Below are 14,118 nucleotides of genomic sequence, written 5' to 3'. Positions count from 1 at the left end.
TATAGGAATCAAGCTGTGTGTAGTTAGGATCCAACAGTGAACGAAACCGATGGAGTTGCTATAGGAATGGTTTTATGTTTTGGAAAGGGTTCTTTTGGGTAGGATAATATCGGATGAATTTATGCGGAGTCATGAATGTGAATTTGAAACATTACGGATGTATCACCGGGCAAATATCTGAACGGTCATAGAGTAAAAGGAGGGTAATCGATGATGGTCGGTTATGTTTGAAACAATTGCAGGATGTGAACGTTGTGAATGGAAACCAGAGCGAAGATTTCTCCTGTTTGAAGAATGGTTACTTCCTGGGTTACCTGCAAAACTTAAAACATGGCGCACGCGAATATATATGGGTTATTGCGACAATTTAAACGTGATGCAAATTCCCTTTGGACCATGAAGATTGTCTTTGGACGGTGAGGATGACGTCCTCAGACCATGATGTCCTGGGCCATGAAGTGTATGACAAGGGATTCGCAGGCCATGAAATGATGTCCTCATGCCACGAGGATGGTGCCTCTAGACTATGACGCCTTTGAATAATAATGTGCAATTTTGAGAGATCCTTAGGCCATGGAATGGTGTCTCCCGACTATGAGGATGATGTCTTCGGACTATGACGCCTTTGGACAAAATAGTGATGTTTCAACCTATGAAGTGCACAGATAGGATGCTTAGGCATATGCGAAGATGAGACAAGACAAGGCTTAGTCTTTTATAAGATGAGGGCAGTGCTTAGCCCCTAGGTGAACAGAGGATAGTGCAGGGTTTTAGATAGCGTAATGGAGATAGTATTTAATCTAATGTAAGGAAAAGGCAATGCTTAGCCTTATGCCAAAAGGGGGGACCAATGCTTAGTCTTGTGCGGGTAAAGGCAATACTTGGCCTTATGCAATTGGGGAGGCAATGCTTAGCCTTATGTGAGAAGAGGAGACAATGCTTAGTCTCATGCAGGAAAGGCAATGCTTAGCCTTATACGATTAGGGAGGCAATGCTTAGCCTCATGCGAGAAGATGCGACAAAGATTAGTATCATGCAGGAAAGATGAGACAATGCTTAGTCTCATGCAGGAAAGGCAGTGCTTAGCCTTATGCAATTAGGGAGACAATGCTTAGCCTTATGCAAGAAAACCAGTGCTTAGCCTTATGCAAGAAGAGGAGACAATGCTTAGTCTCATGGAGACAGTGTTTAGTCTCATGCGATTAGGGGAGACAATGCTTAGTCTCATGGAATTAGAGAGGCAATGCTTAGCCTTATTCAAGAAGAGGAGACAATGCTTAGTCTCATGTTGGAAAGGCAGTTCTTAGCCTCATGCAATTAGGGAGGCAATGCTTAGCCTTATGCAAGAAGAGGAGACAACGCTTAGTCTCATGCAGGAAAGGCAGTTCTTACTTCTTAGCCTCATGCAATTAGGGAGGCAATGCTTAGCCTCATGCAAAAAGAAGAGACAATGCTTAGTCTCATGTGGGGAAAGGAAATGCTTAGCCTTATACAATTGGGTAGGCAATGCTTAGCCTCATACAAGAAGAAGAGACAATGCTTAGTCTCATACGAAGAAAGGCAATGCTTAGCCTTATGCAATTAGGGAGGCAATGCTTAGCCTCATGCAAGAAGAGGAGATAGAGCTTAACCTTATGCAAATGATGAGAAGGCGGTGGTAAAGTAAAGTATTTCTTAGCTGGAGGTGTCTGCGCTAGGTAATTTGTCGCCATGAAGGTAGTGACTTGATGTATCTGCGAATAATGTTGTTTTATCGTGCCTGCATCCAAAGAAAATCGTGAATTTTGTGGGGGAGGGGGGGGGAGGTTGGTTCGTGCTTTTGTCTTCTTGCTCGGCCTTTGCTCTTGTCTTGGGATCTCGTTTAAGTTATCCTGGGCAACATCTGGCTGTCATAGAAATAAAACTTTCGAAAAATATGCAATGTATTTGATAAATATAGTTATTTGAAATGTATTCGTATGCGACATCAAATAATTTAGATAAATCGGTGACTGTGACACATTTTAGAGACATTGCGACATCCTTGACTTAGAATTCTGCCCCAGTTTAAATGCATACTTATGACAATACTTTTTGTTGTTCCGTATATGACGAAGTTGGCTGAACTTGCGATCTTGCCCCAGTTTCTGATCGTGGGGAAAATGAAGATTTTATTAAGATGTGACTGAAACCACAGGGCTGCCTACGTATCACCTCTTAAATGGGAATCAGGTCAAGCGTAGTTCAGTTACATCAAGTGAAGACATGTAAACAATCCTAAACATAGTATCTCTTGACTGCATCCGAGTTGATATGTTCTGGCCAAATCTCTCCGTCCATTTCTGCAAGTATGAGTGTTCCTCCCATTAGTACTTGATGAACCATGTAGGGACCTTGCCAGTTGGGTGAGAACTTCCCCTTGGCTTCGTCCTGATGTGGAAAGATCCGCTTTAACACTAACTGCCCTGGTGTGAATTGTCTTGGTCTAACCTTTTTGTTGAAAGCTCTTGCCATTCTATTATGGTAGATTTGACCATGACATACAACATCCATTATTTTTCCATCGATGAGAGCCAGTTATTCATATTGGATCTGTACCCATTATGCGTTGCTGAGCTCAGCTTCTTGTATGATTCTTAGAGAAGGGATTTCTACTTCGGCAGGGATAACCGCTTCCATACCGTAGACCAGCAGGTAAGGAGTTGCCACAGTTGATGTGCAAACCGTGGTATGATACCCGAGCTGAGCAAAGGGTAGCTTCTCGTGCCATTGTTTGTAATTGTCTACCATTTTCCTTAGTATTTTCTTGATGTTTTTGTTGGTGGCTTCTACAACTCCATTCATCTACGGCCTGTATGTTGTGGAGTTCTTATGCCTGATCTTGAAAGTTTCACACATGGCTTTCATTAAATCATTGTTGATATTGGCGGCATTGTCGGTGATGATTGACTCTGGTACTCCAAATTGACAAACAATGTGATCCCGAACAAAATCTGCGATGACCTTCTTAGTTACAGCTTTGTAAGATGCGGCATCAACCCACTTTGTGAAATAATCTATGGCCACTAGAATGAACCTATGCCCATTTGAAGCAGCGAGTTCGATTGGACCGATGACATTCATGCCCCAAGCGGAGAAAGGCTAGGGTGAACTTGTTGCATTGAGTTCATTGGGTGACACTCGTATCATATCAGCATGTATCTGGCACTGGTGACACTTCTGGACATACTTGATGCAGTCTGTTTCCATAGTCATCCAGAAATATCCTGCTCTTAGCATTTTCTTGGCTAAGACAAAGCCATTCATGTGCGGTCCGCAGGTTCCGGCATGTATTTCCTCGAGCAATATGGATGCTTCCTTAGCGTCCACACACCGTAATAATCCCAGGTCTAGAGTCCTTCTGTACAAAATTCCTCCACTTTGAAAGAAATGGTTGGCTAACCTTCAGAGTGTGCGCTTCTGAGTATGAGTTGCATGTTCCGGATAGTCTCCCTTTGCCAAGTATTCTTTGATGTCGTTGAACCAAAGACTCCCGTCACTTTCCTCTTTAACATGAGCACAATAAGCCAGTTGTTTATGAATTCCTATTGGGATATGATCGATGAAGTTCTTGTCTGGGTGTTGTATCATGTAAGACAAAGTGGCCAATGCATCTGCGAACTCATTTTGAATCCTCGGAACATGTTTAAACTCTATCTTCGTGAATCTCTTGATTAGCTCTTGTACACAGTAAAAATATGGTAATAGTTTGGTGTTCTTGGTAGCCCATTCTCCTAAAACCTGATGCACCAAAATATCGGCATCTCCAATCACCAGCAACTTCTGAACATTCATGTCAATGGCCAACTTGAGTCCCAAGATACAAGCCTCATATTCTAAAATATTGTTGGTACATGGAAACTGAGTTTTGTAGATACCGGATAGTGTTGGCCAGTTTCTAATACTAATACAGCTTCGATACCCACTCCTTTGAAGTTTGTAGCTCCGTCGAAAAACATTCTACAACCATCATATGCTTCAGTGATATCTTCTCCTACGAATGACACCTCTTCGTCGGGAAAATACATTTTCAATGGTTCGTATTCTCCGTCCACAGGATTTTCTGCCAAATGATCTGCCAATGCTTGCCCTTTTACCGCCTTCTGAGTTACATAGTTGATGTCGAATTCACTCAGCAATATTTGCTATTTTGCTAACTTTCTCGTAGGCATAGGTTTCTAGAAGATGTATTTCAGTGGATCCATCTTTGATGTGAGATATGTGGTGTATGCACAGAAACAATGCCTCAACTTTTGAGCTATCCATCCTAAAGCGCAACAGGTGCGCTCCAGCAAAGAGTACCAGGCTTCGTAAGGTGTGAATTTCTTGCTCAAATAATATATTGCGTGCTCCTTTCTTCCAGTTTCATCATGTTGTCCCAAAACACAACCGAAAGCTCCATCCAGTACATACAAATAAAGTAACAGTGGTCTTCCTGGCTCTGGTGGGACTAGAACGGGCAGTTTGGATAAATACTCCTTGATTTTGTCGAAGGCTTTATGACATTCTTCAGTCCAGCTTGTTGCAGCATCATTCTTCAGCATTTTGAAGATCGACTCACAGATCACGGTTGATTGTGCTATGAAACGGTTGATGTAGTTGAGTCGCCCTTAGAAGCTCATCACATCTTTCTTATTCTTCGGCGGTGGCAAGTCCTGGATAAATTTAACCTTTGACGGGTCCAATTCAATCCCTCGACGACTGACGATGAATCCTAGAAATTTTCCGGCAAGGACTCCGAAGGCACACTTTGCAGGATTCAGTTTCAGATTGTACCTTCGAAGCTGATAAAAGAATTTACTCAAGTCTGCTATATGATCTGTGCTTCTTCTAGATTTGATGATGATGTCATCCGCGTACACCTCTATTTCCTTGTGTATCATGTCGTGGAAAATGGTTGGTATGGCTCTCATGTAAGTGGCTCCAGCATTCTTCAGGTCAAACGACATCGTTTTATAGCAGTACATCCCCCATGGTATGATAAAGGTTGTCTTTTCAGCATCCTCTTCATCCATCCAGGTCTAATGATACCCCGCGAAGCAAATCACAAAAGACTAGAGTTCATGTTTGGCACAGTTGTCGATCAGTATGTGTATATTGGAAAATGATACATCATCTTTGGGACTCGCTCTGTTTAAATCTCGATAATTGACACACACTCTAACATTCCCGTCTTTTTTCGGGACTGGCACTATGTTGGCCAACCAAGTCGGATACTCAACCACTCTGAGAACCTTGGCTTTGATTTGCTTAGTGACTTTCTCTTTTATTTTCAAACTCATATTTGGCTTGAATTTTCTGAGTTTCTGTTTAACACGTGGACACATGGGATCGGTACGTAGCTTGTGAGCCACTATGGATGTGCTCAAACCAGTCATATCATCGTAGGACCATGCAAAAATATCTTCATACTCTTTCAGAAATTTGGTGTATTCTTCCTTCTTTGACGGTGATAGATGGATGCTTATACGTGTTTCCTTGACTGTTTCAAAGTCTCCTAAGTTAACTGTTTCAGTCTCATCCAAATTAGACTTAGGCTTGTTTTCAAAGTTTTTCCCTTTTCTGACAATTTCCTTAGGTATTACGTCGTCTTCCAGATCCTCTGAATCATTATCCTTATGTCGCGTTGCTTCATTACATGTCACAGTCATAGGTTTATCGGGTTAGGTAATAATAATGTTGTAGAGAGAAAAAATATAAAGAATAACTATAAATACTAAAAATTGCAACGTATTAATAAAATTTGAAAAACGTCAACAAGTACGGCTCGATGACTCGAGCAATTATTTCAAAACAAAATACGTTCAAAACAAAATACTGAAAATGTCTTAGATGCTCAAAAGATTGCTTTAAAATAATTGATGATAATTGCCAGGCTACCCAGGAACTCGACGGGCCCGGGATGGTGCAGTAGTCCAATTCTTGAGAGAAGCTCCTTTTTCAATGGTCTGAATGGTAAGGTCTTCATCCTCCTCCTCCTTAACTATCGCACCGCAATCCATGTCTTCGTCATCCTGAAACAACTACCTTATGACATATAAGGCTTCATCTTCCTCAGACTCCCATATCATGTCAGCTTGAGGAAATGTTTGGTGCAAATGTGGTATCAGTTGTTCTCGCGGATAATAAGGACCTCGCCATGGTGGCGACCAATCCTGGCACTCTTGCCAAGTATATTTGCACCCAAGTCCGAAATTTGTACCATGATGCTTCGGCTATACCGGTTTGGTGATCCCTTTGAGGTTCTTGCCGAGACCCTTGCCAGGTTCATACCCTGTTTATAGTATTATGCTTTTTATCTTGTTGCTCCACCATTTGTCCTTTTCAATTGCGTTGACACTCTCAATGCGATGGTATGTTTCTCCACCTAACTTTTTCATATTATTGATGACCGAATAGTCTGATTGGTATAAATCGGATTACTTCCGTATCCGTAGATGATCACCTCCTGGTGGTTCCATTCAAACTTCACGGCCTGATGCAGGGTAGAGGCCACTACCCCAACAGCATGTATCCAGGGTCATCCCAACAATAGATTGTAGATAGCAGATATATCCAGCACTTGAAACTCAACATCAAACTAGGTTGGGCCCATCTGTAGGCTGAGGTTGATTTCTCCGATTGTGGCTCTTTGAGATCCATCAAACGCCTTTACATTCATGCTTCTTGCTTGTATATCATGCAGGCCTTTACTCAATCTCTTCAAAGTGGTCAGTGGACATATATTGAGACTTAAACCCCCATCTATCAGGACCCTGGAGATGAGTTTATCTTCAAATTGCACTGTGATATGTAGTGCCCTGTTGTGACTTAGTCCTTCTGGTGGCAGCTCGTCTTCATGAAAGGTGATTTTGTGGCTTTCCAGTACATGCCCGACCATGTTGGTCATTTCCCCACTAGTGATGTTGGTGGATACATAGGCATCACTCAGCACCTTTATCAGGGCATTCTTGTGTGTCTTAGAGTTTTGTAGTAGTGACAAGATATATATCTGAGGGGGATTTTTGTTCAAATGGTCAACCTCAGAGTATTCTCTTGCTTGCACTTTTCTCCAATGGTTGTTAGGGCCAGTTTCAATGACAAGCGGCTTAGATACATCCTCCTTGCTTGTTCCTCCCAAGTGCTCAGGTGTATAAACCCTGCCAGTTCTGGTCATGCTTTGTGTTGTACCTGTTTCTTCCATTTTTGCTTTTCCTTTACTTCTCGCTTCTGCAACATAATCCCATGGTATAACATCAGACTTGTAAGATGTTGTGGGTGCTACAATCACAGTGAAGGGTGTGGTTACCTCAACTTCAAACGGTGTTAGTGCGGTTACCTCGACTTCAAGCGGTGCTTAGGTTTGTACCACAATGGGCGTGAGGGTGACTGGAGATGTTTTAGGATCATCCCCTCCCGAATGAGTCCAATTGACCCTTCTCTATCACATTCACTCCTTCACCTCTGTGATCCGAAAGAGGATTGTTAAGAACATTGGGTGCGGCTTCTTTTGCCTATATGACTTTGGTGTCGATCAATGTCTGAATCTTGTCCTTCAGAGTGCGACACTCATCAATGGTATGACCCCTTATGCATGAGTGATAGGCACACGCCTTGTTTGGGTTAACCCACTGAGAATAGTTTTCCATAGAAACGGCGGGAATGTGAGTGACATAACCAGCAACCTTCAGTCTCTCATACAGTTGGTCTATGGGTTCAGCGATTGGAGTGTATTGTCTGGGTAGTCTACGGTCGAAGTTTGGTCTTGGTTTTTGGTAATTTTGGCGGGCGGGTGGTGGTGAGTGATAATATGCGGGTTGGGTGTTATAGGCATGGTAGGTGGTGGCAAGTTGTTGGTATCTGGGGGTGAGGGCTGGTATGTGGGTGGAGGTATTTGGTATGTGAGAGGAGACTTAGGACCCTGGGCCACCATTACAACACCCACTTCTTTCTTCTTATAGATACTTCCTGACTGCAAAGCTTTATTTGTGGCATGTAGTGCTTCGAAATTTGTCACCATTCCACTCTTATTCTTTCTCCCAGCTTGATGATATCAGAGAATTTATGGTTTTCAATAACCATCAGCCTTTCATAGTACTGCGGGTCTTGAGCTCTGACGAAGAACTTATTCATTTGTTCTTCTTCAAGCGCTAGCCTTACCTTTGCAGCTTCAGATCTCCACTGAGTAGCATACTCGCAGAAAGTTTCTATTGGTTTCTTCTTTATATTTTGAATGTAGAAAATATCTGGTGCATTTTCTGTGTTGAACCTGAATCTATCCATAAAATCTGTCGTCGTGCTCACCCAATTAACCCACTTCTTCGGGTTTTGACTGATGTACCAAGACAAAGCATCTCCTGTGAGACTTCTCATGAACAACTTCATACGGATTCGTTCATCTTTTCCCACTCCTACAGGTTTGTCACAATATGTCCTTAGATATACCTTCGGATCACCAGTTCCATCAAACATTTCAAACTTGTGAGGGTTGTAACCCTCCGACAGTTCCACATCTGGTTGAATGCACAAGTCCTCATAATTCAAACCTTCAATTCCCTTACCACCTTCGACGCTCTGAACTCTGCCAGTGAGTTTCTTGAGTTCTTACGCCATATTCTTGATGAGAGAGTCTTTCTTGTTTGATTCCAGTATATATAGGGTTTGTTATGGGGTGTAGGGTAACGTTTCCACATATATGGGATTGCTATGGTGAACTCTGGGAATCTGGGCATAAATATGGTCAGTGGTTGAGTTTTGGGGATCAAGAGTAGGTTGTGGCGCATTCTGGGGAGCGTGATAAGTGGTGGTTTGCTGGTATTGAGTCGAATTATGGTGGTGTTGTTGAGGAGTAGGTACCTGGTAGAGGGTTGTGGTTCTGAGGAGCTGTGGTGTATTGATGTGGTGCGGGAGGATTCAGCAGTGGATTTTGGTTCAGCGTGTTTTGGGGTGGTGTCGGGTTTTGGGCATTTGGATTTTGTTGGTTGATAACAGGGACGTTTAGGATGAGGAAAAGATTTGCCAAGTTTCGGACCTGCTCAAGTTCTTCTTGTAGCTCCAAGATTCGGCCAACTGAAGTTTCAACGTCTTCTGCTATAGTAGCATTGTCTTTTCTGATACCGCTCAAATCATCCACTTTTCCTTTCCCTTTGCTTCTGCCTTTAAGATCACTTAGTGAAGGCGGAGATGTAGGACCTCTGGATCTAGTATGATATGCAGGAAATGCCAGTATGCACGAACCAACCTTTGAGAATGGGAATAATCAAAAGAAAGAAAAAGCAAAAGGTAACCAAGTTAGTAGGGATATTTGAAAGAATGCTTGCAGTATTTAAACATGTTCTGTAGAATCATGCAATAATTCGCATCCTAATTGGGGACCTCATTGTGCCCGATGTAGGCCTAAGCGACACATAGACTCGGAGAAAATTGATGCTAATATTACGTCATTTCATTAATGTGAAAACAAGCCAAACTTTTACTAAATCAACAATAATAATAAAGTTACTAATGGCATTTAGCCTTATTACCATCGAAATCTAAACTAAGCTAGAAAATAGTAAAGAACATCATTTGCTAAATCTATTTGGTCCCTGAGAGACCTTCTCCATGCTTGGCTCTCTTGAATCCGTCAATCATGTTCCCCATGTCACGCATATAGCCTTTTCTAGATGCTCTCCTTCATTGCCATCTGTGTTCTGGCAATCTGAAAGCCTCTTCCTCATCTTTCCCTCAAACTCCATCAACCCTTGATCCAAATATTCCAATCTCTTGGTAGACTTAGTGGCGATTTCCTTCCATTTATTAATTGCCTCCATGTCTACTTTACGTTGTTCCAGATGTCTAGCTTCAGACTCAAAAACCCTTTTGCGAAGCCTTCTATACTTAACCTCGGTAGCATCATCAATGATCCTATTTTCCAAATTGACCCCTGGCTTGACGTCTCCCGCTATGTGATCTACAAACCATGATGGATAGAAATACACATGACCGGCATGGTACCTGTCTGGCTCGATAGTCTCTCTTTCCATAATGACCTTCTGGTTCCACATATGTTGCACCTCTAACTTGAAAGGAATGATTTCCCCTTTGAAATTCGCCTTGTACTGGACCATGTTGGAAACCCGAGGTATGACATGTTTTCTTCCTTCTTGTCTTATTACCCTTATAGGAGCATAAGGATAAATGCCTCGCAACCCGATCAATACCAAATGAGTAGTATCCCTCGACCTGATGATGAACTCGCTGCTGGGAAACCAATCAAACATCCAATGTACCTTCTCGTCTGTTAGATTGCTGAATAAACATTCCCAACTTACAGCACCTCCGGGTTGTGCAAACCTATCTGGGATAAATGTCATTTTCTTTGGGTGATGGTAATCTATGTAGTCATTCAACGGTCGTCGCAGAAGCGTTTGGCGATATTCTCCCCTATGAAAGTGTTCCAATAACCAGACTTGCAATAATATATTACAACCTTCAAAATGTCTGAACCCCTGCTTGCACCGATCTAGAGTGCGGTCCAGTTCAGCTAGGATCATAGGGATGATGGTGTAGGTTTTCCCCCTTGATGCCTTCCATTAAAGTTATTGCAACCATAGCTAAACGAGTGTGAATCCTTCCCCCTTTCATTTGAAATATCAACAAACCCAAGAAACAAATGATGAATACATAAACTCGGCGGTGCGTCCAACCTAATGAGGTAATGGCAAGTTCCTCATGATGAAGACGATATGACTTACTGTGCCCATAATGCTCATAAAGGAATTCAAATGGGATGTATGACTTCTTCAAACAAATCAACTCATCATTTTTCTTGAAACCTAGAATTTTTAGAAAACCGCGTGGGATGCGATTCTATGGCACTAATAACCCTAGACTATCCCATGGAAGCTTAGTGAAGCCTCCTATTTCTTCTAGGAGAGGAGTCATTTCTATGTCACCAAAGCGGAAGACGACCCTTTTATCATCCCAGAACAAGGTAGCGGCCTCAATCAATGCCCTATTTGGTCAGATGTCTAGCAAGGACAGCAAATTACCAAGGACCCTTCTCACATGATTCTTGTCGCAAGATGCGAGATTTTTCCACCAATCAAGTAGTAGAGGTGGGATGTTTTGGACCATGTCGAACCTGGGGACTTCGTGCTTCATTTTTTGCAAGAAAATAGAGTTAGTCCTCTCCCCCTCCAAATTCAACCATTTACACAATAATGATCAACATATTGGCACATTTTCTCCAACTAATGCACATAACACGGTAGTGTCCATTGGGATTGTGGAAATCCCGTCGGACTTTGGACAAGGCTTATCTTAGCGGGCTATTACATTAACAACGTCATAATCCGTACTAGGTTTAACATGATGCATGTACATTTGATGGTGGAGTAAGGTTTCTAGAATGGTCTAGACTGGTACACTCAAGTGGATAAATTGAGAGGGAAAGGCACGGGACCGTCGACTGCACCGCTGATCGACTAGTCTACAACAAATAAGCCTTTTCGATTTAAAAAGGGTAATTCTGGAAGAGCGCAGACACTCATCAAGTGCCGCTATGTTGATAATTGACACGAGTGGAGTATGATGTGAAGCATGCCTTATGCAGAGATAATAACACGTTGCCAAGTATTTGCATGATAAATATGTAAAAGCGGCAAATACGGTAATAGGTTAAAACATGAAGAGCATAAGAAAGAAAGACAAAGGAAGAAGTTAGTTCGTGGAATATATGCGAGAATGTAATAAAGCAAATAAGGGAGTAGGGATGGGAGAGACATGATATAGCAATCAAATAAAGAGCAGTCATAGCAAATAATAGGGAAGGGATATGCATGTTAAAACAAATTTAAACAAATAAAGGTGGAGAAGGGAAAGGATGTGCATGTTATAACAAAGAAAATAATCCACATAAGCCAAGTTCATTATGGTAAGATCTTAAGTATTTCCCCAGCAGAGTCGCCATGTTGTCGCGCCCCATTTTCTTATGAAAGCGGGTTTCGACGTCGTGATAACTCTTTTGGATCGGAGATAGAGTGTTAAAGAAGAGAATAGTTTCCACCTAACGATTTTAAGCTGCGTTAGGGGACCTATCATGTTGATAACTCTGTTTGACTAGTCAACGCCACCAAAGATCGGGTAAGGTCTCAAATTACCTCAAAGAGAAGGTGTTAGGCACTCTTCGAGGTCCACAACTGTGGGTCCCGATCGAACTTAAGACTACATGGATTATAATTAGGCAAGATAAACAAAGAGAGTACGGGTCAAATGAATTTATTAACACAATGAGAAGTAAGGATTACAAGGATATAACTATTAAACCTATATTAGATGTTAAACGAATAAAGAAAAGAAGGGGGTCCTAAGTTTTTTAGCCTAAAGGATCACCCCGTGCAACATAAATAATACTTAGCAACTCCCTTGAGGTAGGGAGTTACTCATATTATTCATTGGGCACAGACTATCATCTCCTGTTACCCGATTACTATGTTAAAGTTGTTTACCTAAGCGCTCTAATTCAATTCTAAGTCGTGCCCTATGCGTACACTACCCGTCCCATACCTATGGTCCATGAGGAATTGGACCTCTATTTAGGGTGGTTATAGACTAAACTTAGGTTGATCAAAATGATAAAACTAGGCGACATACAAAACAAATTGGACTTCAAATGAGAGCAGTTAAAGGCTCAAGTTAGCCTCCACACTTAGACAACAAATGCACGTAAAATAGGTTCTCACAATGAGCATTAGACAGTTTCAGAACTGAAGCCAATTAGAAATTATTAAGCCCTATAGACATGGTTTCTATGTGACCTTGGATTCAAACGCACTTATATGACATTACTGCTTCTAGTGGCTAGACGAGGAAGCAGTAAACCAATTATTGTTAACGTTGGTTTTAGATACCAGTTTTAGAAAGGTGACATTGTCCTACAAACATGATATCTAATAGTGGCATATTTAAGCAAATGAAAATAGTTCTGGGAACCCATCCTTCACAAGGGGATAAACAATATTAAGCGAATGACAGTATCCTATAGGCAAGATCTCTAACAATTGACAATCAAACCTTCATTTTATAACACTTTACCTCTATGAGCAGGTTATCTAGGAGGAGAAATAACATTAACATTAGCTAATTGATTAGTCAAGGTCCTATAGGCATGATTTCTAGGTGAAAATAGAACATAAGCTAGTCAGATCCTATAGGCAGGGTATCTAATGAATATGCTATAATCATACAAATAGAAAGAAAGTTCACTGGCATTTATTTCCTGTATGCCGTCTAGTAGCACACATCAGTAGAATTAATATAGGGTTTACCCCCGTGCTTTGATGGTAGACAGGTTATGTTAGTGTGTGAGTTTCCTAAAGGCATGATTTCTACCAGTGGAAGTTAAATGGCATATACAGCAAGTCTGTTAACAAGTAAATCACATGAATCCTATAGGCATGTTTTCTACCCTTACATACAAATATCAGAGTATACCCATTCCCCAGTTTCACTATCACCCCAATTGTACATTACAGAGTTATTACAGACCCAATGATAAACGTAATTACAAAATAATATACAAGCAATGATAGTAGGCCACAACGGGCCCAAAAGAAAATACCCAGCATTGCCTGGGCTTTCAACAACTCTCATATAACATACCCAGATTCCCAACAGGGAACTATATTCATCAGCACAACCCAGAAGCCATAGGAGAACTCAAGCCAAACCAAACAACCATAGATTGACCAATATTACCCAGACATTGAATCACTTAAATCAACTAGTTTACATATTCAATAAACAGTAGGAAGAAAGAGTCGAGTGTCAGAGATAGCTCAGGTATCAATAGTAAAGAGAGTGGCTAAAAGACCCCAAATCCTAGGGTTCCAGAGTTCACAAGGGTCTCAAATGGACCCCGAGCAGTGCTCACACTAGGGAGGTCAGTAGTAAGAGTCTTGGTGGCCTTGGCTTTCAGCCGTCCAAGAATGATAGGTTCAGAATAGCACATGTAACAAATGAGAGGGAGTGGACAGTGGTGAAGGGACAGAAGTTGAGGAAATACACTTATAGTTTAGATAGTAGACATAGCAAAGTTGAGAACACAGAACAGTTAATCAAAAAGGCCAAGAAGATTTA

At 41.6% G+C, this 14,118-nt stretch overlaps 2 protein-coding genes across 2 annotated transcripts; both read right to left on the bottom strand.

Annotated features, from left to right (window-relative positions):
* Positions 1 to 3,423: 3,423 nt before the first annotated feature.
* Positions 3,424 to 4,046, bottom strand: LOC138903440 (uncharacterized). Its single transcript, XM_070191412.1, has 2 exons — positions 3,897 to 4,046; positions 3,424 to 3,801 (listed from the first exon to the last, which is right to left on the bottom strand). Exons 1-2 carry the CDS (start codon positions 4,044 to 4,046, stop codon positions 3,424 to 3,426), a joined length of 528 nt encoding a protein of 175 aa, XP_070047513.1.
* Positions 4,047 to 5,072: 1,026 nt separating this feature from the next.
* Positions 5,073 to 5,669, bottom strand: LOC138903439 (uncharacterized). The gene has a single exon (XM_070191411.1). It carries the CDS (start codon positions 5,667 to 5,669, stop codon positions 5,073 to 5,075), a length of 597 nt encoding a protein of 198 aa, XP_070047512.1.
* Between the last annotated feature and the right edge of the window lie 8,449 nt (positions 5,670 to 14,118).

The sequence above is a fragment of the Nicotiana tomentosiformis genome, chromosome 12 (assembly GCF_000390325.3).
Source record: "Nicotiana tomentosiformis chromosome 12, ASM39032v3, whole genome shotgun sequence".
Taxonomy (NCBI): Eukaryota; Viridiplantae; Streptophyta; class Magnoliopsida; order Solanales; family Solanaceae; genus Nicotiana; species Nicotiana tomentosiformis.
The sequence above is the reverse complement of the archived record's forward strand: the minus strand, read 5'-3'. Positions and strand labels throughout refer to the sequence as shown.